The 26991-nt window shown below is 38.2% G+C and overlaps 1 protein-coding gene across 4 annotated transcripts in view; it reads right to left on the reverse strand.

Annotated features, from left to right (window-relative positions):
• The window catches only part of LOC143988218 (titin-like), a 171306-nt gene that overhangs the window by 135071 nt on the left and 9244 nt on the right, over nt 1–26991 (reverse strand). For 3 of the 4 annotated variants that reach the window (XM_077487614.1, XM_077487615.1, XM_077487612.1), the window contains exons 6-17: nt 25536–25790; nt 24779–25030; nt 24198–24446; nt 21778–22029; nt 18322–18579; nt 14363–14614; nt 12949–13206; nt 8099–8350; nt 3719–3970; nt 3180–3431; nt 1734–1985; nt 288–539 (exon numbers count right to left, since the gene is read on the reverse strand). In XM_077487614.1, the coding sequence (XP_077343740.1) occupies nt 288–539; nt 1734–1985; nt 3180–3431; nt 3719–3970; nt 8099–8350; nt 12949–13206; nt 14363–14614; nt 18322–18579; nt 21778–22029; nt 24198–24446; nt 24779–25030; nt 25536–25790 (3036 nt within the window). The remainder of the gene's footprint in view (nt 1–287; nt 540–1733; nt 1986–3179; nt 3432–3718; nt 3971–8098; nt 8351–12948; nt 13207–14362; nt 14615–18321; nt 18580–21777; nt 22030–24197; nt 24447–24778; nt 25031–25535; nt 25791–26991) is intronic. The other variant, XM_077487613.1, reaches the window with a different exon arrangement.

A 26991-nucleotide genomic window follows, 5' to 3' on the forward strand; every position in this document is an offset into this window, starting at 1 on the left:
ACACTACAAAAGAACCCACATCACTAATTTTTGTAATTTAGACAGTCCAAGGTATGTAGTAAGAGGCATGGCGAGTTTTTTGAATTGTAATTTTTCGTTAGAATTTTTTGAAAAATGAAGAATTTAAATCATTTTTTTTTACATATTGTCAAACATTATCAACGAGAGCAGACACCAGGAAGGTATACTAATTTCAAAGTGTCAGGTCTTCTAGTCTATAAGATGTTGAAAGCAAAGTTTTACTAAAGGTTGACATTTGTGTGGCCTGAATAAAGCTTGATACTCACTTGTATAGTTAGCTATTACTGAGCTGTTGCCTTGGATATTATCAACAAAAGCAGAGACAAAGAAGGTGTAATAATTTCCAGGTGTTAGGCCTTCAATAATGTCAGAAGTTTTAGTCACATTCTTATTGAAAGCTGGCTCTCCCAGGATCTGAATGAAATAAAAGCTGGCATTTCCATCTGGTTTCTCCCAGCTCAGAGATATTGAAGTGGTGGTGATATTTTCTTCTATCAGGTTCTTTACTATTCCAGGTACTGCAGAGCAAAAGAGGTTATTGAGCATTAGTGTTACAAAAAAAGGTTTATTTTTAGAATTAAGTTTAAACAAAGTACTACCAAGTAGACAGAACATTTTATGATATTGCAGAAAACCAATATCCAAGGATGTGATCATATTTACCACAACCATTAGGATAAATGTTTGCCATTTTGCACATGTATATTAAGCACTTTAGGCACAAAACTGCATTTAGATAATGTTATTAAAACTCAGGGAATTGTTCATAAAATTAATATTGGAATAGAATTGCCACCTCTAGTTTCAAATGTTTCAATCTAGTTCATTCAGATTTGGGCACTTGTGTATATATATATATAGGTACTACAGGTTGAATAAAAATAGAAACTACCATTTTCTGTTATGGTTATGGAGCAAAGTTAGAGATGAATCTAATAACACAATGTTTTCATTTTTCTTTTATAGTACATATCAATATCTCTAATTTATCAAGCTGCTTAAAGTGATATTAACCACTTGAATGCTGTGAGATTTTATTCCCTATATGATTAGGGCATTTTCTGTCATTCATCACTTTGCTAGTTCAATTGCCAATTGCTCAGTCAATCAACACTCTAACCAAATTAAATGTATATAGTTTTTTTTTCACCCAAATAGAGCTTTCTTATTGTGGTATTTAATCACTACTGTTTTTTTTTCTTTTTGGTACATCATTTATAAAAAATACCAACATTTAAAAATAAAACAGTTTTTCTGAGTTTCTATTATGCACCTTTTTGCTGTATTTCTTTTGCAAGAATAACTGAAACCAGTGTATATTATTTAGCCTGTGTGAAAGTTGAAGGGTCTACAACATTTTTGAAAATTGATCAATCGTGATGTACTGACTGCCTCTCTAATTCCTTAGGTCTATAAAATACCAGAACACTACAAAAGAACCCACATCACTAATTTTTGTAATGTAGACAGTCCAAGGTATGTAGTAAGAGGCATGGCGAGTTTTTTGAATTGTAATTTTTCGTTAGAATTTTTTGAAAAATGAAGAATTTAAATCATTTTTTTTTACATATTGTCAAACATTATCAACGAGAGCAGACACCAGGAAGGTATACTAATTTCAAAGTGTCAGGTCTTCTAGTCTATAAGATGTTGAAAGCAAAGTTTTACTAAAGGTTGACATTTGTGTGGCCTGAATAAAGCTTGATACTCACTTGTATAGTTAGCTATTACTGAGCTGTTGCCTTGGATATTATCAACAAAAGCAGAGACAAAGAAGGTGTAATAATTTCCAGGTGTTAGGCCTTCAATAATGTCAGAAGTTTTAGTCACATTCTTATTGAAAGCTGGCTCTCCCAGGATCTGAATGAAATAAAAGCTGGCATTTCCATCTGGTTTCTCCCAGCTCAGAGATATTGAAGTGGTGGTGATATTTTCTTCTATCAGGTTCTTTACTATTCCAGGTACTGCAGAGCAAAAGAGGTTATTGAGCATTAGTGTTACAAAAAAAGGTTTATTTTTAGAATTAAGTTTAAACAAAGTACTACCAAGTAGACAGAACATTTTATGATATTGCAGAAAACCAATATCCAAGGATGTGATCATATTTACCACAACCATTAGGATAAATGTTTGCCATTTTGCACATGTATATTAAGCACTTTAGGCACAAAACTGCATTTAGATAATGTTATTAAAACTCAGGGAATTGTTCATAAAATTAATATTGGAATAGAATTGCCACCTCTAGTTTCAAATGTTTCAATCTAGTTCATTCAGATTTGGGCACTTGTGTATATATATATATAGGTACTACAGGTTGAATAAAAATAGAAACTACCATTTTCTGTTATGGTTATGGAGCAAAGTTAGAGATGAATCTAATAACACAATGTTTTCATTTTTCTTTTATAGTACATATCAATATCTCTAATTTATCAAGCTGCTTAAAGTGATATTAACCACTTGAATGCTGTGAGATTTTATTCCCTATATGATTAGGGCATTTTCTGTCATTCATCACTTTGCTAGTTCAATTGCCAATTGCTCAGTCAATCAACACTCTAACCAAATTAAATGTATATAGTTTTTTTTTCACCCAAATAGAGCTTTCTTATTGTGGTATTTAATCACTACTGTTTTTTTTTCTTTTTGGTACATCATTTATAAAAAATACCAACATTTAAAAATAAAACAGTTTTTCTGAGTTTCTATTATGCACCTATTTGCTGTATTTCTTTTGCAAGAATAACTGAAACCAGTGTATATTATTTAGCCTGTGTGAAAGTTGAAGGGTCTACAACATTTTTGAAAATTGATCAATCGTGATGTACTGACTGCCTCTCTAATTCCTTAGGTCTATAAAATACCAGAACACTACAAAAGAACCCACATCACTAATTTTTGTAATGTAGACAGTCCAAGGTATGTAGTAAGAGGCATGGCGAGTTTTTTGAATTGTAATTTTTCGTTAGAATTTTTTGAAAAATGAAGAATTTAAATCATTTTTTTTTACATATTGTCAAACATTATCAACGAGAGCAGACACCAGGAAGGTATACTAATTTCAAAGTGTCAGGTCTTCTAGTCTATAAGATGTTGAAAGCAAAGTTTTACTAAAGGTTGACATTTGTGTGGCCTGCATAAAGCTTGATACTCACTTGTATAGTTAGCTATTACTGAGCTGTTGCCTTGGATATTATCAACAAAAACAGAGACAAAGAAGGTGTAATAATTTCCAGGTGTTAGGCCTTCAATAATGTCAGAAGTTTTAGTCACATTCTTATTGAAAGCTGGCTCTCCCAGGATCTGAATGAAATAAAAGCTGGCATTTCCATCTGGTTTCTCCCAGCTCAGAGATATTGAAGTGGTGGTGATATTTTCTTCTATCAGGTTCTTTACTATTCCAGGTACTGCAGAGCAAAAGAGGTTATTGAGTATTAGTATTACAAAAAAGTTTTTTTTAGAATTAAGTTTAACCTCCCTGACGGTATGATTATTTCAGGTTTTAGGTGCTGAAACCGATATAATTATTTTGCATTAAATAATTGTTTTACATATTGTCAACATTATCAAAAAGAGCAGCCACCAGGAAGGTGTACCAATTTCAAGGTGTCAGGTCTTCTAGTCTATGAGAAGTTGAAAGCAAAGTCTAATAAAGGTTGATATTTGTGTGGTCTGCATAAAGGTTGATACTCACTTGTATAGTTAGCTATTACTGAGCTTTTGCCTTGGATATTATCAACAAAAGCAGAGACAAAGAAGGTGTAATAATTTCCAGGTGTCAGGCCTTCAATAATGTCAGAAGTTTTAGTCACATTCTTATTGAAAGCTGGCTCTCCCAGGATCTGAATGAAATAAAAGCTAGCATTTCCATCTGGTTTCTCCCAGCTCAGAGATATTGAAGTGGTGGTGATATTTTCTTCTATCAGGTTCTCTACTATTCCAGGTACTGCAGAGCAAAAGAGGTTATTGAGCATTAGTGTTACAAAAAAAGTTTTTTTTAGAATTAAGTTTAACCTCCCTAGCGGTATGATTATTTCAGGTTTTAGGTGCTGAAACCGGTATAATTATTTTGCATTAAAATTTGGTGTTTTATATTGTAGTCCTGTAATTCTTAGGAATAACTCACTTAAATCTGTCCAAACAAGAGTCTAGCAGACATCTCGGGTATGATAAAGTTTGAAAAATGAAATCATAAATTATAATATAATAAATAACTATAAATAATTATAATAATACCAAATAATGATATAACAATAATAAAAAATATTTAATAATGTAATCAAATCAAAAATGCTGAAATTTGCTCAGTTGCAGAATTGCCACTGTCATTACTTTTCAATGTTTGATGACAGATATCCCCACAAATCGATATCGCTCAATTCTGTGAGTGATTCCAATTTATTATCGCTGTTTTCTAGCTGGTCTAAAATCAATTTTGATGTAAAGGGACAGTTTTGGTTGCTATGGACAATCTCCAGTTTCCGGGCAGAAAGAACAGTTTTTATAATATAAAACTACATGCAGGACACCGGAGAAACCAATAGTTTAAAGGAGATGTGAAATAATTACATACAGCAATGTAATCTGTAAGATTACATTATACTGTATGTAATGTGTGTGTTTTACTTTTTGAATTTGGCGCCGTTCTCTGTCCCCGCTCGCTCGCACTGCGGGGGGGACATCACTGGATCCAGGGTCTGGCTCAGGGTTACCGCTAATGGTACTAAATTTTCACCCAGACTCAAGAATACTGCCAGACTCAAGAATACTGCCGGGGGGTTAAACAAAGTACTACAAAGTAGACAGAAAATTTTATGATATTGCAGAAAACCAATTTCCAGGGATGTGATCATATTTACCACAACCATTAGGAGGAATGTTTGCCATTTTACACATGTATATTAAGCACTGTAGGCACAAAACTGCATTTAAATAACATTATTAAAACTCAGGGAATTGTTCATAAAATTAATGTTGGAATAGCATTGCCACCTCTAGCTCCAAATGTGTAAATCTATCCAAATGTGTGATTCAGCTTTGGGCACTGATTTCTTGTTGCATATATAGGTACTACAGGTTAAGTAAAAATATAAACTACAATTTTTTGTTATGGTTATGGAGCAAAGTTAGAGATGAATCTAATAACAAAATGTTTCCATTGCTCTAGTATGGTACATATTAATATCTCTAATTTATCAAGCTGCTTAACCACTTGCTTACTAGGCACTTAACCACTTCCCGACCAGCGCACAACGATGTACTTCGACAGAATGGCATGGGCAGGCATATTGGCGTACAGGTACGTCCAATATTCAATGCCGCCCTGCCATCGGGTCCCGCGCTGGTCGGGACCCCCGTGAGTCCGGTCGCGGGACCCACGGACTCGATCGCCGCGGGCATCCCCGCGATCGTCTCACGGAGCGGCCGAATGGAGGAAATGCCGAGTAAACAGCATTTCTCCATTCTGCCTAGCAACTAGTGACGCTGATCTCTGCTCCATGTGATTGGAGCAGAGATCAGTGTTCACTAAATGAAAGCCCAACCCCCCCACAGTTAGTAACACACCCCTAGGAACACTTAACCCCTACACTGCCACCCACTGGTTAACCCCTTCACTGCCAGTGTCATTTACACAGGAATCACTGCATTTATATAGCAGTGATTACTGTATAAATGACAATGGTCCCAAAAATGTGTCAAAAATGTCCGATGGGTCCCCCACAATGTCACAGTCACAATAAAAATCGCTGATCGCCGCCATTACTAGTAAAAAAAAAAATAATAAAAAATTATTAATAAAAATGCTATAAAACTATCCCTATTTTGTAAACGCTATAACTTTTGCGCAAACCAATCAATAATCGCTTATTGCGATTTTTTTTTACCAAAAATATGTAGAAGAATACGTATCGGCCTAAACTGAGGGAAAAAAATGTTTTTTTATATATTTTTGGGGGATATTTATTATAACAAAAAGTAAAAAATAATGTGTTTTTTTCAAAATTGTCGCTCTATTTTTGTTTATAGCGCAAGAAAAAAAAACGCAGGGGTGATCAAATACCACCAAAAGAAAGCTCTATTTGTGGGAAAAAAAGGACGTCAATTTTGTTTGGGAGCCACGTCGCACGATCGCGCAATTGTCAGTTAAAGCGACGCAGTGCCGAATCGCAAAAAGTGGTCTGGTCTTTGACCAGCAAATTGGTCCGGTCTGAATGTGGTTAAACCCCCTTCCTATTCAGACCAATTTTCAGCTTTCAGCGCTGATGCACTTTGCATGACAATTGTGCAGTCATACAACACTGTACCCATATTACATTTTTGTAATTTTTAACCCCAAATAGAGCCTTCTTTTGGTGGTATGTAATCAACTGTGCAATTTTTATTTTTTGTTTAAAAAAATGTAAAAAGACTGAATTTTTTTAAAAATACAAATTTTTTACATTTTGTTATAAAATTTTAAAACTGGTAATTTTTTTCCATCATTGATGTACGCTGTTGAGACGGCAGTGATGGGCACCGATAGGTGTCAGTGATGGGCACTGATGGGTGGCAGTGATGGGCACTGATCGGTTACACTGATAGGCAGCACTTCTATGTGGCACTGATTGGCACCACTGGTGGGCATTGATAGGTGGCACATGTGGGCATTGATAGGTGGCACTCATGGGCACTTTACGGATCCAATTATGAGGCATAATTGCCTCTTCGTTTAAGCTGAGCCAGTGATCGGCTTTTTTTTTCTCCTCCGCTGTCAGCATGAGGAGAAAAGAAAATGATCACCGAGCTTTTGTTTTGATCATGTGATCAGCTGGCTGACATCTGATCACATGGGAAGGGGCAGGGATCGGCCCCTTACTCAGATCAGTGATCACCCGAGTCTCAGTGACTCGGTGATCACAGCTCGCTCTGCACGTGCACGCAGGGAGCGTGCAGAGGGGAGGACATCATATGATTGCCTTTCCAGGAATTCGCATCCTCGCTGTGGCCATCATTCGGCCATAGTGCGGATGCCAGATGGTTAAAGTGATATTAACCACTTGACTGCTGGAAGATTTTATTCCCTTCATGATTAGGGCATTTTCTGTCATTCATCACTGTGCTACTTCAATTGGTAATTGCTCCGTCAATCAACACTGTAACCAAATTAAATGTATATAGTTATTTTTTCACACAAATAGAGCCTTCTTTTTGTGGTATTTAATCACTACTGTTTTTTTTTTTTTTTGGTACATAATTTATAAAAATCCCAACATTTAAAAATAAAAAAGTTTTTTTGAGTTTCTATTATACAATTTTTCTGCTATATTTCTTTGGCAAGAATAACTCAAACCAGTGTATATTATTTAGTCTGTGTGAAAGTTATAGGGTCTACAACATTTTTGAAAATTGATTAATCCTGATATACTACTGACTCCCTCTCTAATTCTTTAGGTCTCTAAAATGCCAGAACAGTACAATTGAACCCACATCACCCCTTTTTGTAAAGTAGACAGTCCAAGGTATTTAGTAAGTAATAGCTAGTAATATGCATGGCGAGTTTTTTGAAGTTGCAATTTTTTGTTAGAATTTTTTGAAAAATTAAGAATTTAAATAATTGTTTTACATATTGTCAACATTATCCACAAGAGCAGACACCAGGAAGGTGTCAGGTCTTCTAGTCTATAAGAAGTTGAAAGCACAGCATAAAGCTTGATACTCACTTGTATAGTTAGCTATTGCTGATCATTGATCATTCTGATTGACTGCCTCTCTCATTTCTGGATGCCTTAAAATGCTAGGACAGTACAAATGACCTATTTTTACAAAGTATATAGTCCAAGGTATTTAGTAAGAGGCATGGCGAGTTTTTTGAAGTTGTTATTTTTGCGTCATAATTGTTTAAAAAATAAAGAAATTAAATACAATTCGTTTTTTTCACAATTTTTTTTACATATTGTCAACATAATCAACAAGGTTAGAGACCAGGAAGGTGTACTAATTTCCAGGTGTCAGGCCTTCTAGTCTATAAGAAGTTGAAGACAAAGTTCTACTAAAAGTTGATATGTGTGTAGCCTGCATTAAGCTTGATACTCACTTGTATAGTTAGCTATTGCTGAGCTGTAGCCTTGGGTATTATCGACAAAGGCTGAGACAAGGAAGGTGTAATAATTTCCAGGTGTCAGGCCTTCAATAATGTCAGAAGTTGTAGTTACATTCTTATTGAAAGCTGGCTCTCCCAGGATCTGAATTAAATAAGAGCTGGCATTTCCATCTGGTTTATCCCAGCTTAGAGATATTGAAGTGGTGGTGATATGCTGTGTGTTCAGGTTCTTCACGATGTCAGGTACTACAGATCAGACAGAAAATTACCACAACCATTAGGTGGAATGTATACCAGTTTACACATAATGTATACTAAGCACTGTAGGCACAAAACTGCATGTACATAACATTATTAAAAACTCAAGAAATTGTTCATAAAATGGCATTGCCACCTCTAGCTCCAAATGTATTAATTGAATTTATTCGATTTTGAACACTGATTTTTTTTTTGTAAATATAATTGCTACAGGTTGGGTACAAATATAAACTGCAATTTTGTGTTAGGCCGCGTACACACGGGCGGACTGTTCGCCCAACCTTGTCCGCTGAACAGTGTTTGGGCGGACAGTCCGCTCGTGTGTGGGGCTTCAGCGGACAGTTTCAGCGGACAGTTGGACGAACAAGGTCTTACGGAAATTCCGAAAAACTGTCCGCTGAAACAAGGTTTCAGCGGACTGTTCGCTCGTGTGTAGGCTTGTTCGGCCAACTAAGTCTCGCGCATGCTCAGAAAGGATTTCCACGTCGGAAGGTTGCATTGCAGTGTATTGGACGTCGAAATTTTCGATCCGTCGTGCGTGCCGAAACGTCATCGCGCACGGTTTCAGCAAACTGTTCGTCCGTCGTGTGTGGCCATGTCCGTCCATGCTAAGTTTGAGCGGACTGTTTGCCGAAACTGTTGGACGGACAAAGTTGGGCGAACAGTCCGCGCGTGTGTACGCGGCCTTACAGTTACGGACCAAAGTGAGGGATCAATATAGTAGCAAAATGTTTTCAGTGCTCTAGTATGGTACATATCAATATTAGGGATGGGCCAAACAGACCCCTGTTCAGTTCACACCAGAACTTCCGAACTCCGTGAAAGTTCAGGCCCGAATAACGAACCTCAATAAGGTCAATGGGACCCGAACATCAAAAATCAAAAGTGCCCATTTTGAAGGCTTGTAAGCAAGTAATTGGGCATAACATGGTTATAGGGGTCCGGGTCCAGCCTTGGGGGACATGTATCAATAAAAAAAGTTTTGAAGATTAGTGTTAAAAAAAGTTTATTTTCAAATTAAGTTTAAAAAAAAAATTTGAATGTGCTAATTTCTTGGTTTGATTGGTCCAAACAAAGCTGTGCAATTTTCTCAGTAATGGTAGCCTAATGCCGCTTACACACGAGCGGAATTTCCATCCGAAAAATCTTGGCTGTTTTTTCTGATGGAATTCCGCTCAAGCTTGTCTTGCATACACACGGGAGATATATAAATGGTGGTGATATGCCCTGTGTTCAGGTTCTTCACAATTTCAGGTACTACAAAGTAGACATAAAATGTATAAATAATTTTCAAACAAATAACCTTTTGTTTAGGTTAAAATGTAGTCAGCTACATTTCTTTGGAAGGAATAACCCAAATCAGTGTTACTTGTTTAGTCTTTTTGTAAGTTATAGAGTCTACAAACTACAATACTGTATATATGTTCTAACTGCCTCTCTCATTTCTAGAGGCTCTAAAATGCTAGGGCAGTACAAATATACCCCCCCCCCCCCCCCAAAATGAGAGGTATTTAGTAAGAGTCATGGCGAGTTTTTTGAAGTTGTAATTTTTTTTAGAAAATTAACAAATTAAATAAATAATGTTTTTTTCACAATTATTTGTTTATATACTATCACCAGGGCAGTGCAGCATTAGCAAATTACTGGTGTGGCCGTGGTCAGGAATACATACTGGTGACAGTATTTTTTAAGATGAGTTTTTTTACATTTTGTTAACATACTCTCATTATTATTATTTATTATTATTCAGGATTTATATAGCGCCAACAGTTTGCGCAGCGCTTTACAATATGAGGGCAGACAGTACACTTACAATACAAATCAATACAGGAGGGATCAGAGGGCCCTGCTCGTTAGAGCTTACAATCTAGAAGGGAGGGTCAAGTTGAAACAAAAGGTAATAACTGTGGGGGGTGAGCTGATGGAGAAAATGAAAATACAGTTAGGTGTGGGTGGGGTAGGCTTCTCTGAAGACTACTCATCAGAGTAGTTTAGTGCCACTCTACTACCCTGAGGGGTTGATGGTGTATTTTTTATTTTTTTGACACTGTGATTGCTTGTTACACTGATGAACAGTCATGAATGGCTTTCGACCATGACTTATTGATTACTAATGTTATGCCGTGCTTGGCCCACAGCTATCACATGGTGCAGGGTGTCGTGATTTGCCCAGGTACTATGCGATCACTGTTGTGCAATCCCTAGTCACACACAGTAGTAAACAATTTCATAAACGGATTCCATGCATGACTATTGTTTACTAGGGGTTATGTGATCACACAGCAATCTTGTGGTATAACCTCACAGTGGCCCAATAGTGAGCACCACAGCTTCTACTGTGTCCCCTGTACAGAGATCCAGGTGGCTCACCAGTGTGCATGTGCTCCGCGATGCCCGGGTATGTCGCAGTGCGTGGGGGAGCTGCCTGGCAGCAGTAAATGTACTGCTGACAGTCAAGGGTGGTAAACCCTCTTTTTTAAGCAATTTCAAAAACTGATTTAACCACTTATTGGATATGCTTCTTCTTTATATTTTAATGCTCTCGTTTAAGATGGTACCATGATCACTCTCCCAGGTTTAATATTTCAGGCTCCTTTATCTTGCAGTGTCCTATGGAGTCACCCTTGCATGCAAAGTGAGGGTTATCTGATAAAAGTAAGCAATTGGCAATACTCTGTGACACTCACAGTGTAGACATAATAATGACATAAAACATAAAACATTTCACAGAAATTATATAAATGATTAAAAATTGCATAAAATGTGAACAAAAATGGTTTTACAAACTGTATTTAAAACTAGATCAGAGTAATTAGAAAATTCAACCCGGTACTATGCTACAAATGCAAAAAAAAATTTGCAAACGGAAATTGCTATATATTGTCAGGGGCATTAATTACTCAAATATGTAGGAACAATCTTTTGATATGTGCATATTGTGTGGGAGCATCTTATTTTTTCCCTGCCTTATTACACTTTGATGGCCCTGGTGAGTGATCAGATGAACATCTGGAAGGTAGGGGCTGTGGGTGGTGTTGACATTGACTCCCCCTTGCATGCTATGATATGATTGTTAATTGGGAATTTTTTTAACTCGTGAATACACAGCTACAAAATACAAAATAAAATTAAAGGTTGTCATGCACACTACAATCTGAGTGTACAGTATTTGCACAAGCTTCTTTAAATTTACCAAAACTATGTAATATGAGGACACAACTAAGAAACCCATTAATTTTGTATTTCAACAAGTGGGCCCTTTGTACTATGTGATTATTGGTAGATCTATCAAAGATATGATTATTGTATAGTGTATGGTCAACTTAAAGTATATCTAAAGGCAAAACTTATATTCTTCATTTTGAATAAAGTAATTCCATCTTTCCATCTGTGTCCCATTGGGGAGATTTTTCTTCACTTCCTGTTCCATAGCCAAAACAGGAGGTTAGAGTAAAATCCTCCAAAGTGAGAGAATCACTGGTTGTCAGTGTCACCAGGGTGACTATAACTAGTGTCCACATTAGAGGATTTTCTCTCTATTACTGTTCTAATGATGACCCAAAATTTGGGATCTTCTTTCATTTTCAATCTCATTAATAATGTAATCCTAATAAATAGGTGAATCTCTCTTATGGGGACAGAGACAGCAATACAAGCCTGACAGGTGTTCCAATCCCTCTTCACCCCAATAAATTTTAAGGTTCAAGCAAACATATGACAACAATTAGGAAAACATATGACCTACAATGTAGGAAAACACAAGGATAGCTATTCAATTTCAAATTTACGTAGAACTAAACCCTCCTGTTCACTTTGGGTGGTGCCATCTTAGCCTCTGTTTAGTTCTGCAGTTGTCATGGTGCTGCACATGTGACCATATATAACAATAGACATTTGAGGGCTTTAAAGTTTGTTGGATAACTGACATGAACACACTGTCAACTGTGACAGGAACACTAGAGGCATGCCTTGAATGAAGCATGAACTGTGCATTTGCTAGTAGGCAGCATGTAAATGAAAGTACTGCAGAAAACATTGATACAGTAGGTTTGATTAAGGATGTTATAATGTCTATTGAACATTTCTAACTGCAGTTTTCTTTTGGGAAACAGTTAAGTTAGTTGGTTTAGTTTCACTTTGGAGGATAAATCCAGCCCACCATTTGAACATTTGTGACATTGCCTAACACTATGAGAACTCACTTGTGTGCATACACAGGTATATTTTTGCAATGCAGAATATTTTAACCAACAAGAGCAGAGACCAGGAAGTTGTAATAAATTATATGGGTTTAATTTACTAGATGCAGATAGACTGTTAATTTACTAGATGCAGATAGACTGTTCATTGTGTTCACATTGCAGGGTAAATTGCACTTTGAAGGGCAATTTTTCACAGAGCATAGTTAATGAGGTGAAGTTCATCATCCAATCATATGGTATTATTTGCAAAGTTGCAAAGAACAGCTTTTTGCCTTTAGTAAATCATCCCCTAGATGACCAGAATTAAAATATATAGGAAATGCAGTATGTTCATGTTTTCAGAATAAATATAACTCTTTTGTATTTCACCCCACCAACACTCACTTGTGTGTGTAGATAGAGAAACATAATCTCCTTGCACTGCAATATCACCAGCATGAGCAGAGACCAGGATAGTGTAATAATTTCCAGGTACCAGGCCTTCAATAATGTAAGAAGTTGTAGTTGCAGTCCTATTGAACGTTGGATCCCCCAGGATGTGGATGAAATATGAACTGGCATTTCCATACGGTTTATCCCAGCTCAGAGATATAGAAGTGGTGGTGATACTCCATATAGTGAGGTTTTTCACTATTTCAGGTTCTGTAAACAGAAATCATTACAGAGTTTTAAACCAAAGTGGATTAACTTTGAGTTGGGCCCTTAAAATAGGGATATACCTTACGACTATGATTATGTGGTTCCTTGATTATAACATATCAATTTTATTCATATACAGATGCCAACTACTTTTCATAATTTCACAATATATGTATTAGCCCTTGTACACACGGTCGGAGATTCCGACAACCAAAGCCATCGGATTTTGTCCATCGGATCTTGTCCCAAACTGTTGCATACACACTGTCAGACAAAGTTGTCGAAAAATCCGATCTTTCAGAACATGATGAGGTAATTTCATTACGATGGGACTACGTTCAGGCTAGTAGCCAATAACTTTGATGTAGGAATTTGATCTGAGCATGCGTGGCACTTTGTCCGATCGGAATTCTCTACACATGATCGGAGTATGTCCTATCAGACCAGTTTGTCGGAAAATATTTCCAGCAAGTTGGAAAATTTGGTCCGACGGATATTCCGACGGAAACAGTCCGATGCATACCACACATAGTCGGATTATCCGACAACACTGTCCGATAGGACACATTCCGACGGATTCTCCGATCGTGTGTACAAGGGCTTAGACATGTATAGTAAATATAGGACCCAAATGCCAGGTACAAAAGGATGCCCTATTGTCTAGACCAGCTACTCTCAACCAAGTTTCTGCAGAATCCTGGGATTCTTGCAGAAGTTGCTAGGGATCCTTGAGCTGACTGACTTACTATCTGATGGTGCATGGGTATTTCCAGGTCCATTGCCACTTGGCAGAGCTAGTGACATGGCACTATGATCTTTTTAGCTGCCTGTGGGGGAAGGGGATCTTCTCACCACCAAAATGAGGGGGACATTCTTATAAGGGAGAGTCCTGATTAATATTGGAAGCGGTTTTCCAAAACCTGAAAATTATTTAAAGGGTTATTCTTGCATAAAAAGTTTCAGAAAGGCTGGTTTACATTAAGGACAACTCATTTGTATATGTGAAAAGCAGTACAATTTCTTCCTTGTGCTTTCATAAACAAGTGCAGTAACCAGGAAGGTGCAATTATTTTCCATTGTCAGGCCTTTAGCTTTATAGAAGGTTGAAGGTGTTCACAGCTGAATCTCGTATTACTATGTTTGTGGTCAGCATACTTACTTGTATAGCTAGATATAACTAAGCTGCTGCCCTGGACATTTTCAACAAAGGAAGAGACCAGGAAGGTGTAATAATTTCCAGGTGTCAGGCCTTCAATAATGTCAGAAGTTGTAGTTGCTTTCCTATTGAAAGCTGGCTCTTCCAGGATCTGAATTAAATAAGAGCTGGCGTTTCCATCTGGTTTCTCCCAGCTCAGAGATATAGAAGTGGTGGTGATATTTTCTTTTATCAGGTTCTTTACTATTCCAGGTACTGCAGAGAAAAAGAGGTTATTGAAGATTAGTGTTAAAAAAAAAAAGTTTATTTTCAAATTAAGTTTAAAAAAAAATGTAATGTGCTAATTTCTTGGTTTGATTGGTCCAAACAAAGCTGTGCAGTTTTCTCAGTAGTGGTAGCCTAATGGTAGCCACTTACACACGAGTGGAATTTCCATCCGAAAAATCTTGGCTGTTTTTTACGATGGAATTCCGCTCAAGCTTGTCTTGCATACACATGGTCACACAAAAGTTTTCTGAATTTTCAACCTTCAAGAACGCGGTGACGTACAACAAAAAGATCAGCCGAGAAAATTAAGTTCAATGCCTCCGAGCATGTGTTGAATTGTTTCCGAGCATGCATGATTTTTTGCGCTTCTCAATTGCATACAGATGACTGTATTTTCGGATAGGAACTTTTCCCGAACAAAAAATAGAGAACCTGCTCTCAATCTTTTGCTGACTGGAATTCCGCCAGTAAAAGACCGATGGAGCATACACGCAGTCACATTTTCCGACAAAAAGCTCTCATCGGAGTTTTGCTGGCAGCATTTCCGATCGTGTGTACGCAGCATTATAGTTACTTAAAGGTGCTGTTCAAACTGCTGTTATGTGGAGGTTCTGAGCAGTAAGACCCCACGTGCATATGATGGATATCCAGCTCACATGCACCCTGGTAGAGGCTACAAGTTTTTTTGCCATACTGAAGTCATTGCAGGTCTATATGGCCATATCCAGGGGAAGGTTTTATTGAAATCAGTAACCCAATATGAGTGACTTTCCACAGAGTTCCTAAATGTGTTTTACATATAAACGTAATAAATGCGCACTTTCATGCAAAATAAACATGTCTGTTCAAATGGGTGTGACAATGGGTGTGAAATGGGTGTGACAGTGATAAATTGTTATATTTTTTTCTCTAGGCGGTAATGTGGTGCTGTTTTGTAAGATTCAGAATTTCATTCTAGCACTCCAATACAGTAGTTTGTTCTCAAAGATGCCTATTTCTAATTAGGACAAGCTTCAGACTCACACGTCATAAAACAAAAAGAAGTTGTGAAAGTGAGATCGCTTTTTCTGCTCTTGCAACAAATGGTGATATTGTGGTGTGAACATGTATTTAAATATGTACTGAGAATATTTTTTGTACTCTAGAAGAACAGAATAAACAGAAATGGTTGCTTCTCCTCAATAATCAAGTGGAGGCTCAGGTTCAGTCTCTGTATAAAATAACACAAACATGGTTTCACACAAGCTTTGCTGTATATGGATGCATAATTATTAAATGATGTCTAAACCCAAGAACAAAAAAGTAGCACTTTGCAGCTTACTAGTCTTCAGATGTGGTGCATTGTTTTCTTTTATTAGGCTTAGAACATTTTCTGTAAATACAGAAAAAACACCCATTGATCCTACCAGAAATTCAAAATTCTTGTAACTTCCTGTGCACTGAACTGAAATCTCAAACAATGTTATAATCTTTCCCATTTTTCTCATCTTCTGTAAACTAAAAAAAACATTCCCCTATGTAAAGGAGATGAGAAGAGGAGGAGGTGTTTGCAGTCCAATTCAAGAGAGCAGGTTAGGGTGATAACACTGCTCCTCCATAGATAGAATATAGGGAGTAACCAAATGGACAGGAAGTATGTTACGGGCAGGATCACCAGGTAAAAATAAAGGAAAAATGGAAAGTATTGCTGATAACACATCTAAAGATTGGTAAACTGCAATATATTGCATTTTTGTTTTTAATGTTTGGGTATGCATTTAAAAATATATTTGAATGCACAGTGCTAAGCCAATCACAGTTCATTTACATTTACATATATATATATATATATATATATATATATATATATATATATATATATATATATATATAGTAACTCACAAAAGTGAGTATACCCCTCACATTTTTATTATATCTTTTCATGTGACAACACTGAAGACATTACACTTTGCTACAGCAGTGAGTATACAGCTTGTATAACAGTGTAAATTTGCCGTCCCCTCAAAATAACTTAACACACAGCGATTAATGTCTAAACCGCTGACAACAAAAGTGAGTACACCCCTAAGTAAAAATGTCCAATTAGCCATTTTCCCTCGTTGGTGTCATGTGACTCATTAGTGTTACAAGGTCTCAGGTGTGAATTGGGAGCAGGTGTGTTAAATTTGGTGTTATCGCTCTCACTCTCTCATACTGATCACTGGACGTTCAACAGGGCACCTCATAGAAATGAACTCTCTGGGTATCTGAAAAAAAGAATTGTTGCTCTAACTAAAGATGGACTAGGCTATAAGAAGATTGCCAAGACCCTGAAGCTGAACTGCAGCAAGTTGGCCAAGACAATACAGCAGTTTAACAGGACAGGTTCCACTCAGAACAGGCCTCTCCATGGTCGACCAAAGAAGTTGGGTGCACATGCTCAGTGTCATATCCAGAGGTTGTCTCTGGGAAAATGATTTATGAGTGCTACCAGCATTGCTGCAGAAGTTGAAAGGGTGGGGGGTCAGCCTGTTAGTGCTCAGACCATATGTCGCACACTGCATAAAATTGGTCTGCATGGCTGTCATCCCAAAAGGAAGCCTCTTCTGAAGATGATGCACAAGAAAGCCCACAAATAGTTTGCTGAAGACAAGCAGACGAAGGACATGGATTACTGGAACCATGTCCTGTGGTCTGATGAGAGCAAGATAAACTTATTTGGTTCAGATGGTGTCAATCGTGTGTGACGGCAACCAGATGAGGAGTACAAAGGCAAGTGTGTCTTGCCTACAGTTGAGCATGGTGTTGGGAGTGTCATGGTCTGAAGTTGCATGAGTGCTGCCGGCACTAGGAAACTACAGTTCATTGAGGGAACCAGGAATGCCAACATGTACTGTGACATACTGCAGCAGAGCATGATCAACTCCCTTCGGAGCCTGGGCCACAGGGCAGTATTCCAACATGATAATGACCCCAAACACACCTCCAAGACAACCTTTGCCTTGCTAAAGAAGCTGAGGGTAAAGGTGATGATCTGCCCAAGCATGTCTCCAGTACTAAACCCTATTGAGCATCTGTGGGGCATCCTCAAAAGGAAGGTGGAGGAGTGCAAGGTCTCTAACATAGACCAGCTCTGAGATATCATCATGGAGGAGTGGAAGAGGACTCCAGTGGCAACCTGTGAAGCTCTGGTGAACTCCATGCCCATGCTCCATGCTCCTTGCTGGGACAGCAAATTTACACTGTTATACAAGCTGTACACTCACTACTTTACATTGTAGCAAAGTGTCATTTCTTCAGTGTTGTCACATGAAAAGATATAATAAAATATTTACAGAAATGTGAGGGGTGTACTCACTTTGGTGAGATACAGGCATACCCCACTTTTAAGTACACAATGGGGTTTATTTACTAAAGTTGGAAAGTGCAAAATCAGGCTAATTTCTGCATAGAAACCAATGAGCTTCTAACCTTAGCTTGTTCAATTAAGCTTTGGTAATAAAACCTGGAAGCTCATTGGTTTCTATGCAAAAGTGAGCCTGATTTTGCACTTTCCAGCTTTAGAAAATAAATCCCATTGCGTACTTAAAAGTGGGGTATGCCTGTACCGTATATAGTTTTTATATATATATATATATATATATATATATATATATATATATATATATATAGTAAGTCAAATCTGTATCATTTATATTCTGTCAGTAGACACTTACGTGCATAACCTGCAGCCAATGCACTTTCTCCTCTTACAGTATCAAAGCCAGCCAAAGCTGAGACATTGAAAATGTAGTAAGTCCCAGGGGTCAAACCAATAACTATAAAAGTGTTCAGGTTGGTTGTTTGATTATAGGTTTCATTTTGCTGGATATTAATGAGATATGAGCTTATGCTTCCATCTGGAGGCTGCCAGCTCAGAGTTACAGACGTGTCCGTGGTGGTGAATATTGTCAGGTTCTGCACCTTTTCTGGTTCTAAGAAAAAACATTAGATATAAGCTTGACACTGAAAATTAAAATTACTGCATTTGTTTATTTGTTGAAACTTTTATCACAGGTCATAAGGTATTTTAATGTTATCAGTTACTTTCAAGTTCATAATTGCATGATGGGTTCTCAATAAAATTAATAATGCTATTTTTTTTACTATACAGAAGAAACCATACATAAAAAAGAGAAACACAAAAATCCCAGTTAAAGTCACCTTTATCCAACGTTGATATTTTGGAATTTTGGTGCACTAATTTATACACTGGTAAAATATTCTTCTGAAGAATGCCGTTGTGTGCACTTACTTACTTACATAATGTCTGTTATCAATCAGATGTTGGTTTCATGTTCCCCCGATACACTCACTTGTTAGGGGCACCTTCATTATGGTTCAGGCTACTAAAGGAAAATTCTCATAATCTTACCTCTGGAATCATTAGATGATACAAGAAGCGTAATGTTGATCTAACCATTAAAGTATGACTAAAGTCAAAACTTGTTTCTTTAGTTTTGGAAAGAGTGGAGTAGAATTAAAAAACTTGTTTTTATTGTTGTCTGTTAGGCCGCGTACACACGGGCGGACTGTATGGCCTACTTAGTCCGTCATACAATCCGACGGACAGTCCGTCATACTTTCGAATGAACGGACTTGACCACACACGGATGCACAAACAGTCCGTCGAAAGCTTGCGCGATGACGTGTACAGCACGTACGACGGGATTAGAAATAGGAATACACAGTACAATACATAGTCCAATACACAGCAATGCACCCTTCCGCCGTGTAAATCCTTTCTGAGCATGCGCCATTCTTAGTCCATCGAACTAGCCTACTCACGAGCGGATTGTCCGCTGAAACCAAAGTATGACGGACAGAATTTCGAAAAATCCAAAATACTTAGTACGCCAGACTGCACGCTGAAAAAGTCCGCTGAAGCCCACACACGAGCGGACTGTCCGCTGAAATGTGTTTCGACGGACTAAGTAGGCCATACAGTCCGCCCGTGTGTACGCGGCCTTAGGGAGATTTGGTTTGGGAGATTAACCCTCTCTTTTGTCCTATTTACCTTTACTACTGGAAATACAAGAAAATCACAAATTTTGGGTTGTCCCCAGAACAGGAATAGAGGAGAAACCTGCCAATGGGGGAACTAGTTGTGTGACCCGAAGGGCAACCAGGAATGAAAAAAATAAAAAATAACATTAGTAGGGGTTATAACCCTCTCTTCGCTGTCCAAAAACTGTCTTTAGTTCTCCTTTAAATTAGATTGTTGTCAAGTTCTAATAATTGCGCAGGTCTGGCTTAAAACAAAATTCAGGTCTGGGCCAAAACCCTGACATATCTACAGTATCTGTAGATATGTCACTGTGCTACATAACTGAATTGCTAAACATTTTGGACATTGCCTACAGTATTATAAAACAATGGCACTGGCAAAAAAAAGGTCTTTTATTTTCTTACTTTTCTAACTCAGCCCTTGGTCTGGTGCCATTCTAGGGAACAGCATATTGTGTCTCTTGATAAGGTTCTGACAATTAAATGTAAAATGCACTAAAGTCTTCATATAGAATTAGTAATAGAGCTCTACTAGATAATGGTAGATTTCCTGAATTTCTCCTCACCCAGCGATCACTCAGACATAGGTGTCCGTTTATGAAGCAATGATCAGTGGAGATCCAGAGGATCGCCGCTGATCACAGCCCATAAACAGTATATAAACCAGAGATAATCGGGGGGAGATGTGTTTGAACTTGTTCTCCCGCCGATTATCTCCGCACATGGAGAATCCTCATAGACTGACACAGTAACGGTCACTATATGAAGCTGTGATCTCAGCGCTTCACTTGTGATCTGTGTCAGAATTCACACGCCCCGATTCACCAACTCAGAGGTGGAGAACCAGGGTAGTGAAGAGGGAATCGGGGGATCTGAGGAGGAAAGAGGAAGATAATTAACTTCCTTATGCCTCGTTCAGACCCCCCAACACTGTAACCATGTCCCCCTGTCATATGTATGTGTATACATATATATACATATATATATATATATATATATATATAAAATGTGTATATGTATATATATATATAATGTGTGTGTATATACATGTATATATAATGTCTGTGTGTGTATACATGTATATATTATGTAGGGGGACGCTTTATTTCACTAACATTAATCACACCGCGTGTCAGTGTATTGAGCTGTGATAATTTATCACTGCTTAATATATTGACATCTCTGTGTATCAGTGAATTTCTAGTACTGTAATCTCGTAAAGTCTCCCGAGATTCCAGTATTAGGGGCCGTTCTCCAGTGTTAGAAGCGTTTGTAGATCGCTTCACTCCTCCAAGGGTGAAGCGATCTACTCCGCTTCATATAGTGGCACACAGAGGAGAAAGATCACCTATGTGAATGCCGGAGAATGAAGCAGTGAATAGATTTCACTGCTTCATAAAAGGACACCTATATGTTGTAAATTTTGTTAGCAGTAGGGGGATTCTCTGTTTTACACAACATGTGTGAACACAGCTGTTAACATAAAACCTGCTTCTGCAGAACAGATATCTACATGACTGGGCAAACATTTTAGTCTAGCAAGTAAATGTTGAGTTTTGAACAAAGATGGAAATAGTCTTTTGGGGAGAATGGAATATAAAGTCATAGTTAACCTCTTCTTGCCACTGTAAATCATATATGCAGTGGCATATGTGTCCATGTTGCTCTGAGATTCTGTTATGACGGTGTGCTCACTGCATGCTCCAGCACATTGACTGAGCTGTCTCTGACAGCTCCCTACCATGGTTTGTGATTAATAGCCAGCGGCATGGGCTTCCAATCATATGGCCGCTGTGAGAACCAATCACAATGATCACGTGTCCAGGAAGCTGTTCTGCCTACCAGAAAGGAAGCCCACATGAAGGGGTGCCACAAGGCAATGAGAAAGGTATAAGCAGACTATCATGATATCTTTACATATTACTTAACTTGCTTATATGAGCAACATCTTTAATGCTAGGTCCAAGTTCTGCACATACCTTGTAGGTTATAGTTGTCAGTCGTTTATAGTTACCAGTTACTTGGTTATATTTACTAGTCTTTTATCCTGACCACAGTGTGTAATCTTACAGGATTACACAGAATTAAAACAAACCCTACAAAGGCTTATCAATTATTATACTTACTGGTAGTAATAGTCACTCCTGAAGAAATTCCTGCCATACCCTGTCCATTTACAGCATTGATATCAATTGTGTATTGGTTTCCAGGTGTCAGTCCTTGAACAGGCCATGACTGTGATACTGTTTGGTTTGCATAGGTATTTCCTGTAACTTGAATCTGATAGTAGCTGTGATTTCCATCTGGAGGTAGCCAACTAATATCAACAGAGCTGGTTGTTATATTTGCCGTAAGCACTTGCTTGACTGGTCCGGGTTCTGTAATCAGAAGATAGAGAAGACAGCAAGTAAAGAAAATTATTTTGATGCTTCCCCTAAACAAATACAGCATATTCAAAGAAAGGAAATAGCTGACTAAATCAGTACAATACAAATCAACAGCTACTATCATATAAATTACTTATATCTACTATATTTTGTAGAATCATTCTCATAAACAAAATATTGCCATCTGATCAAAGGAGAGCATTGCATAATGGTTTGGTTGGGAGATGTTTGTATATCTATGCATACTTTGAGATCCATGAAGACACCTCCATGGAGACCAATTTTGGGGAAAGGATGAAACAGGGAGGAACAAGGATGTCTTACATTCCATTACAATGACAAACTTGTAACCCCATTTGTTGCTTTTTGTTACATTAACCGGTTCCCGACCAGCGCACGACGATGTACGTCGACAGAATGGCACGGGCAGGCATATTGGCGTACAGGTACGTCCAATATTCAATGCCGCCCTGCCATCAGGAGCGCGCCGCCGGCGGCGCACTCCCGCACTGGTCGGGACCCCCGTGAGTCCGGTCGCGGGACCCGCGGACTCGATCGCCGCGGGCATCCCCGCGATCGTCTCACGGGACGGCTGAATGGAGGAAATGCAGTGTAAACAGCATTTCTCCATTCTGCCTAGCAACTAGTGACGCTGATCTCTGCTCCATGTGATTGGAGCAGAGATCAGTGTTCACTAAATGAAAGCCCAACCCCCCCACAGTTAGTAACACACCCCTAGGAACACTTAACCCCTACACTGCCACTGACTGGTTAACCCCTTCACTGCCAGTGTCATTTACACAGGAATCACTGCATTTATATAGCAGTGATTACTGTATAAATGACAATGGTCCCAAAAATGTGTCAAAAATGTCCGATGTGTCCCCCACAATGTCGCAGTCACAATAAAAATCGCTGATCGTCGCCATTACTAGTAAAAAAAAAAAATAATAAAAAATTATTAATAAAAATGCTATAAAACTATCCCTATTTTGTAAACACTATAACTTTTGCGGAAACCAATCAATAATCGCTTATTGCGATTTTTTTTACCAAAAATATGAAGAAGAATACATATCGACCTAAACTGAGGGAAAAAAATGTTTTTTTATATATTTTTGGGGGATATTTATTATAACAAAAAGTAAAAAATAATGCGTTTTTTTCAAAATTGTCGCTATACTTTTGTTTATAGCGCAAAAAATAAAAAGCGCAGGGGTGATCAAATACCACCAAAAGAAAGCTCTATTTGTGGGAAAAAAAGGACGTCAATTTTGTTTGGGAGCCACGTCGCACGACCACGCAATTGTCAGTTAAATCGACGCAGTGTCTAATCGCAAAAAGTGGTCTGGTCTTTGACCAGCAAAATGGTCCGGTCTGTAAGTGGTTAATGATAAGGAAACTGATTCATGTGTTGGATGTTCACCACAGATCACTGCTTTACTCTGCCAGACAATTACCTCTACTCAGTGAATTGGAAAAGGGTCATTAGGACACTTTATTAGTCCACTTCCTCATTAAATAACCTTCAGCAGGTCTTCCACATACAAAAAGTCAGCAACTGAATAAACCAGTAGCTTAGCACATGCAACAATGTGTTAACAATGCTATGACAACATACCCTCACAATGTAAATGTTGTAATTAGAGTTTACAATCCACGTATTTGAATCTCTTTACAGAGGACGAGTAGGATCTTGTGTTCGCTCTGTGGGAGGAGAATTTATGCTCCAAATGGAAGCACATGATATAAAAGAGGACTAATATAGGTGGACCACTTTACCAATCATCGTATATATTTTGACAGATAAGCCAGTAAAATTAACCGGATCACAGGTATAGATTTGCTGCTTAAGCAAATCTGTGAAGATTTACTTGTCACAGTTTTGAAAAATGATCATTACTCTTTGAAGTAGAAAGAGTAATGCAAATCAAAAACAATAAATGGTGTTGGCAATAACATTGATGAACCAAAGCCTTAGTCAATGTTGAAAACGTACAGATTTCCCAGTGTTTTAATCAAAAGACATGGAAGACATTACTTCACTGCCATTAAAGTAAACACATTGTTCACAAAAACAACCAATTCTTAATTAAGTACCTATAAATCTTACATCTGAAAAAGTGTAGTGGGTATATAACAGGAAAAAGGATACTTACGTGTGCACCAAGTAATTTCACCACCATAACCGTACAGGAAAAATGTATTTAATGATGCAGAGATTGCAAACGTGTAACAGTTTCCCGCTGTCAGATTATATATCTGTATTTCAGTGGTATTAAAAGTCTCATAGGTGGATGGTTCTCCACTGACAGAGATGATGTAAGTTGCATTCTTGACAGCATATGTATCCCAATTCAGCCAGACAGAGGTGGAGTAAATGTTGGTCAAACTGAAGACATTCGACACTGCAGAGGGAAATGTGAAAGGATTATACTGGATAATCAGCAGTTTGGTTTGATTCTGAATATTGTAGTCTGCAGGCTTTTTTATCACAGCTGCTAAGGTTCATTGAATACAGTTAGCGGACTTCCTAGAGTGAAGTCCTTTCCACTTGTTTCCATGGCTCTTTAGCATGTGATATCCTGGGACCATATGAAAGTACAAATTAAATCTTTTGGCAATGATAAAAAGTAGCAGAATAATTTTTCTTTAATTGACTTCTGTTTTATTTATTTATTTTGATATTTGTTAAAGATGATTTATATGTGCAATGATTCAATGGTCATTTGCAACTCACCTGCTACAAAAATATTACTGCTTTCCCCTAGTAGACCATTAGCTGCAACTGCAGCGACTTTCACAGTGTATGGGTTGCCAATGGTGAGGTTAGATACAGATCCTGATTCTGTTGTGACATTGAAACTTTGAGCTGGATCTCCAACCACATCTACTTGATAGTAACTTCGGTTGCCTTCTGGGAGCTGCCAGCTAACGTTTATTGCACTGCTGTTGATTCTTGAGGCTGTCAAATTAATGACAGTGGCAGGTCCTGTAAACATTCATGTAAATTAGATATCTTTCATTCTTCCACATAAAAAAATGTATTATCTTTTGAAAACTATTTTACTGGTAGTCAAATCTAAAATCTAAAATCTAAATCTAAAATTTAAAATAACACTATGGGTGATCTAAAGTGGCAGCACAGCAGAGAAATCTTGCTTTGCAGCTCACTTTGTTTAATAGAAAGGGACCTCTCCTATATACGGTAATTCTTTCAGAAAGGATGGGTCTGTTGTGATGGATTGGATTTCTGCAAATAATGGCCTTTTTTTCAATTGAAGAAAAGTCAACAGCAAATGAAGGTGTCACAGCTAGGGCCTTGAACAAAAATAAGAGCTGATGTCTGATTGTCCTTTCCATGTATTTTGCCCAGAGATTTCAAATCGATTACCTTTTATTCAAAGTGGGAAAGCCACTGCCTATTAACACACTACTCCCTTTTGTGTCAATATTTAGATACAATAAACAGCCTTGTGTGGTATAGATATACTCACTTGTGTACAAAGAAATGGACTGTTGTATGCCCTCCAAGTCAAAATATTTAACTGAGATTAAGAAAGTGTAATAATTCCCTGGAATCAATTCACTAATTAGAATATGTTCATTGTTTGTTGTCAAATAAAAGGTGGAATTCTCCTGCATTCTTATCACATAGTAGGACCAGGCTCCCAGAATTGGTAGCTGCCACGTCAGATGCACAGAAGAAGTTTGGATCACAAATGGTATAATACTATAAACCATTCCTGGCCCTGTGGAAACAGATAAACCAGTTTATATAAATGACATATGTATGCAAGCTTTACAAAACAGAATTAAAAAATACTATCTACAGTGCTGACAGTATTGTATTGTAAACATTTGTAAGTTATGAAAAAAAAGTTTACACTGTGGTTCACAATCTCTGGAATAAAGTGTAACTAGAGGTAAAACGTTTTTTTATATACCGTATATACTCGAGTATAAGCCGAGATTTTCAGCCCCTTTTTTTAGGCTGAAAGTGCCCCCCTCGGCTTATACTCGAGTCACCGCCGTCTGTCTACCCGATCAGCGTGTCGTGCAGACAGACGGCGGCCATTCCACTATTCAAAAGCCGCGCCTCCCTGTCTGTGATAGGCGGAACACTCAATTTCCCAGCAGTCAGTGGTCCACCTATCACGGACATCCGCTCATCCTCATACTACGGACGAGGATGAGAGGATGTCCGTGATAGGCGGAACACAGACTGCTGGGAAATTGAGTGTTCCGCCTATCACAGACGGAGGCACGGCTTTTGAACAGTGGAATGGCCGCCGTCTGTCACAGACGAGAAGAGGTGCGGCGATCCTGGCATGGCCGCCGTATGTGCAGAAGGACACAGGCTCAGGACACAGGTAGGCTGGACACACGACACAGGTAGGCTGGACACACAGGGTGGCTGGACACACAGGGCGGCTGGAAACACAGGGATGGACGGACACACAGGGATGGACGGACACACAGGGATGGACGGACACACAGGGATGGACAGGCATGTCTCACCCTTGGCTTATACACGAGTCAATAAGTTTTCCCATTTTTTTTGTGGTAAATTGGGGGCCTCGGCTTATATTCGGATCGACCTATACTCGAGTATATACGGCAGTTTTGGATAGATTGAACAAGTATTAGAATACCTGTCAGTTTTTTTGAGGACTGTGTCTTGGTTAGGGAGATTCATCCTCTCTATTTTGTTCTGTTTACCATTACAGCCAAAAGTAAAAATAAGAGAAAATCCCAAGATATGAGTTGACACCAGAACAGTAATAGAAGGGAAATCTCCCAATGGGGACACTATTTCTGGTAACACCCTGGGATTTCCTCACTATGGAGGGATTTCCTCTTACTTCCCATGCTGGCCATGGGACAGGAAGTCCCACCCCCTTTTCATTATGCTTTAGTTCTATTCTGGACATATGTATTCAACTGGAGTTG

Source organism: Lithobates pipiens, unplaced genomic scaffold (genome assembly GCF_037356315.1).
Source record: "Lithobates pipiens isolate NorthernLeopardFrog02 unplaced genomic scaffold, aLitPip1_a1.2 Scaffold_18, whole genome shotgun sequence".
NCBI classification, from domain to species: domain Eukaryota; kingdom Metazoa; phylum Chordata; class Amphibia; order Anura; family Ranidae; genus Lithobates; species Lithobates pipiens.